The sequence below is a fragment of the Amphimedon queenslandica genome, unplaced genomic scaffold, assembly GCF_000090795.2.
Source record: "Amphimedon queenslandica unplaced genomic scaffold, v1.1 AMPQUscaffold_13521, whole genome shotgun sequence".
In the NCBI taxonomy this organism is placed as follows: Eukaryota; Metazoa; Porifera; class Demospongiae; order Haplosclerida; family Niphatidae; genus Amphimedon; species Amphimedon queenslandica.
The window spans coordinates 301426-304267 of NW_003546243.1; the positions used below are offsets into that span (position 1 = coordinate 301426).

The 2842-nt window shown below is 33.1% G+C and overlaps 1 protein-coding gene and 1 long non-coding RNA gene across 2 annotated transcripts in view; both read left to right on the top strand.

Moving 5' to 3' along the window:
* LOC105316588 (phospholipase B1, membrane-associated-like) overlaps positions 1 to 815 on the top strand; it is a 1976-nt gene extending 1161 nt beyond the window's left edge. Inside the window, exons 7-11 of the mRNA XM_020003581.1 lie at positions 9 to 79; positions 131 to 234; positions 280 to 328; positions 380 to 487; positions 660 to 815. Coding sequence (XP_019859140.1) covers positions 9 to 79; positions 131 to 234; positions 280 to 328; positions 380 to 487; positions 660 to 815 — 488 coding nt within the window. The remainder of the gene's footprint in view (positions 1 to 8; positions 80 to 130; positions 235 to 279; positions 329 to 379; positions 488 to 659) is intronic.
* A 1233-nt stretch (positions 816 to 2048) lies between these two features.
* On the top strand, positions 2049 to 2693 carry LOC109593719 (uncharacterized). Its single transcript, XR_002191129.1, has 3 exons — positions 2049 to 2164; positions 2322 to 2428; positions 2480 to 2693. It is a non-coding gene; the product is annotated as an uncharacterized LOC109593719 (long non-coding RNA).
* Positions 2694 to 2842: the final 149 nt, after the last annotated feature.

Genomic DNA, 2842 nt, shown 5'->3' on the forward strand with positions numbered 1-2842 from the left:
TCGCTCAGCTCTTGAGAAAGTCCGGGCTAACATTCCTCGTGTTTTTGTTAATGTTGTTGAAATATTCAATTTGTCGTTGGTAAGAATAATGCAATAGATTTGTAACACTGCTAGACACTTAATACTATAGGTTTATGAGAAAACTAAAGATTCAGATTACTGTCTGACGTTTCACAGGCTTTTCGCAATTGAATGTTTTTGTCTCTTTGATCCAGACGACGGAGCGAAGTGGAGGTAATGGATCATTCGTTTTGTTTGACTCTCTTTCACTCCATTCAGGCAAATAGTTGATGATCATGTGGTACAGTACAATGAAAGAATAAGAAAAGTTAATATCTATGATTACACATTATCTGCTTGTAATGTATATCATTAATAGGTTGCTGATGACTACAAGCAAAAGAACTATACTGAGTTTGCTGTGATAGCCCAACCAGGATTAAGAGATGGCACTGCAGCCAATGTTCCATTTGATTTCTTTTCGACTGTAAGTCGGTGAATATGAAATATTAATCAATTAGTTCAGTGTTGTTAACTGCCTTGTGTAAACTTTGTGCGTGTGTGTGTAGTTTTCTGAGTAGCATGTGATGTTTATTTAATACTGTGCTGATTATTATCTGTTTCACCATTTTGAGTACAACTTTTCTCTCACTGTGCAGTTTGATTGCTTTCATCCTTCAGTCAAAGGACACGAAGCCTTTGCCAAAGTTGTTTGGAATAACATGTTGACACCAGCTGCCAAGAAATCAACCACCTTTGATCATGAAGCACCTTATATTTGTCCCACCAGTGACACTTTGCTGTATACTTATTAGAATTGCTGTGTACTTGTTGAAATTGTATACTTTAGAAATTGAAAAATTGAAGTCAAAATCAGCTCATACTTTTTAAAGAGCATAAGGATATTAATATGTATCAGAAAATGTAATAAAAATTTGGGATGATTTTGGAGCCATTTTTTGGAAAAATCCATGGACTATAATACAGGGCATTCTTTAGAATTTTGGCATTTTTAAAAATGGCTGTAACTTGAAATATTAAAGTCGGAATCAGCTCAAACTTTCTACACAGCATAAGGACATCTGTATGCATCAAAAAATGTAATAAAAATTGGGGGTGATTTCGGAGCCATTTTTTGGAAAAAATTATGGACTATTATAGCCTTGGGTATTTTTCAGAATTTTGCTGTTTTTTTTAAATGGCCACAACTTTAAAAATTGAAATCGGAATCAGCTCAAACTTTCTACACAGCATAAGGACATCAATATGCATCAGAAAATGTAATAAAAATGGGGGGTGATTTCAGAGCGATTTTTTGAAAAAAACCATGGGCTATAGTACAGGAAAATTTTCAAATTTTGACCCATTTTTTTAAATGGCCGTAACTTGAAAAATTGAAGTTGGAATCTGCTCAAACTTTCTACACAGCATAAGGACATCAATATGTATCAGAAAATGTAATAAAAATTGGGGGTGATTTTGGAGCCATTTTTTGGAAAAAACCATGGGCTATAAGTACAGGGAATTTTCAGAATTTTGCCTGTTTTTTTAAATGGCCGTAACTTGAAAAATTGAAGTCAGAATCAGCTCAAACTTTCTACACAGCATAAGGACATGTTTATGCATCAAAAAATGTAATAAAAATGGGGGGTGATTTCAGAGCCATTTTTTGGAAAAAAACCATGGGCTATAGCCTTGGGTATTTTTTTAATTTTGCATGTTCTTAAATGGTTGCAGCTTGAAAAATTGAAGTCAGAAAATTTTTTATTGTTAAATTGATAATATTTTTAAATTGATAATATTTTAAAATTAATTTGCAATTTTTAGTATTTGCTATGCGGAGCTTATTCCTGCTCTATTGGCTGAGATATACTAGGATCCTTTAGCTTGTAAAAATTAATCACACCTTGTTAAATTAATCACACCTTGTTAGCACCTTGTAAGTGTGAACGGTTTGTTTATGCAAGAGGAATAAATTTTCTTTTGGAAATGAAAATGAAAATTTGACAAGGTGATATTCTCCCACATGACACTATTAATAAAAGCTGAGAAATGCTATATAAGGTAGTAGCATGTATAGCCAAGTGAGACTAGAGTGTGTGTGGTATCCTGAGGTATGTATGATGTTATTAGAAGAAATGTAAATTAAATTATAGATGCTCAAGTAAGTGACACTATTCTCCTCTCTTTAGCTATGTCTCTTTCTTTCTTATACTTGACACTGTATCCTCTCCTTGTTACAACTCATCACTTACTACTGTTACCTCTTCTTATCTATTACGTATACCCTTCTATTGTATGGCTACCCTTTGTTTTTATAGTTTCTGACCTGTGTGGTTTACTTGTTTCACTATTAAGTTAACTTGAATAAGGGGAGTAGCACTGTTGAGCTGTAATTTGGGGTGGATTTCTACTTTTTAAAATACAAGTGAGTTTTGTTCATAGTCTTTATGTTCTAATCTGCTCAATTCTGGATTAGTTTGTCAATTGTCAAGATGATTCATCACATCGTCCGTTTAGTTCTGGTACTCGTCATTTGTTTGTCTCGCTGCATTTGCTTAGCATGCAGTGACTGATCAGTCTACTTTTGAAACATTTTGACTCTTGCTATTAATAGTAGATTTATTTTCTTAGTTTCAGAAAATAGTGTAAAAGTTTTATTGCTATTTTCATAATAACTAGATACTAACTAACTAAGAACAAAAACTATTGCTCAGATCTCACTAGCTACTATAAACACAGTCTACTACAGATAATGTTCTTTTTCTTCTTCAATGCCAAAACTCTCAGTTGTAGCTGGTAAACTGAACTGTAAAAAAGAGGATTTCCAAATCATAATCAC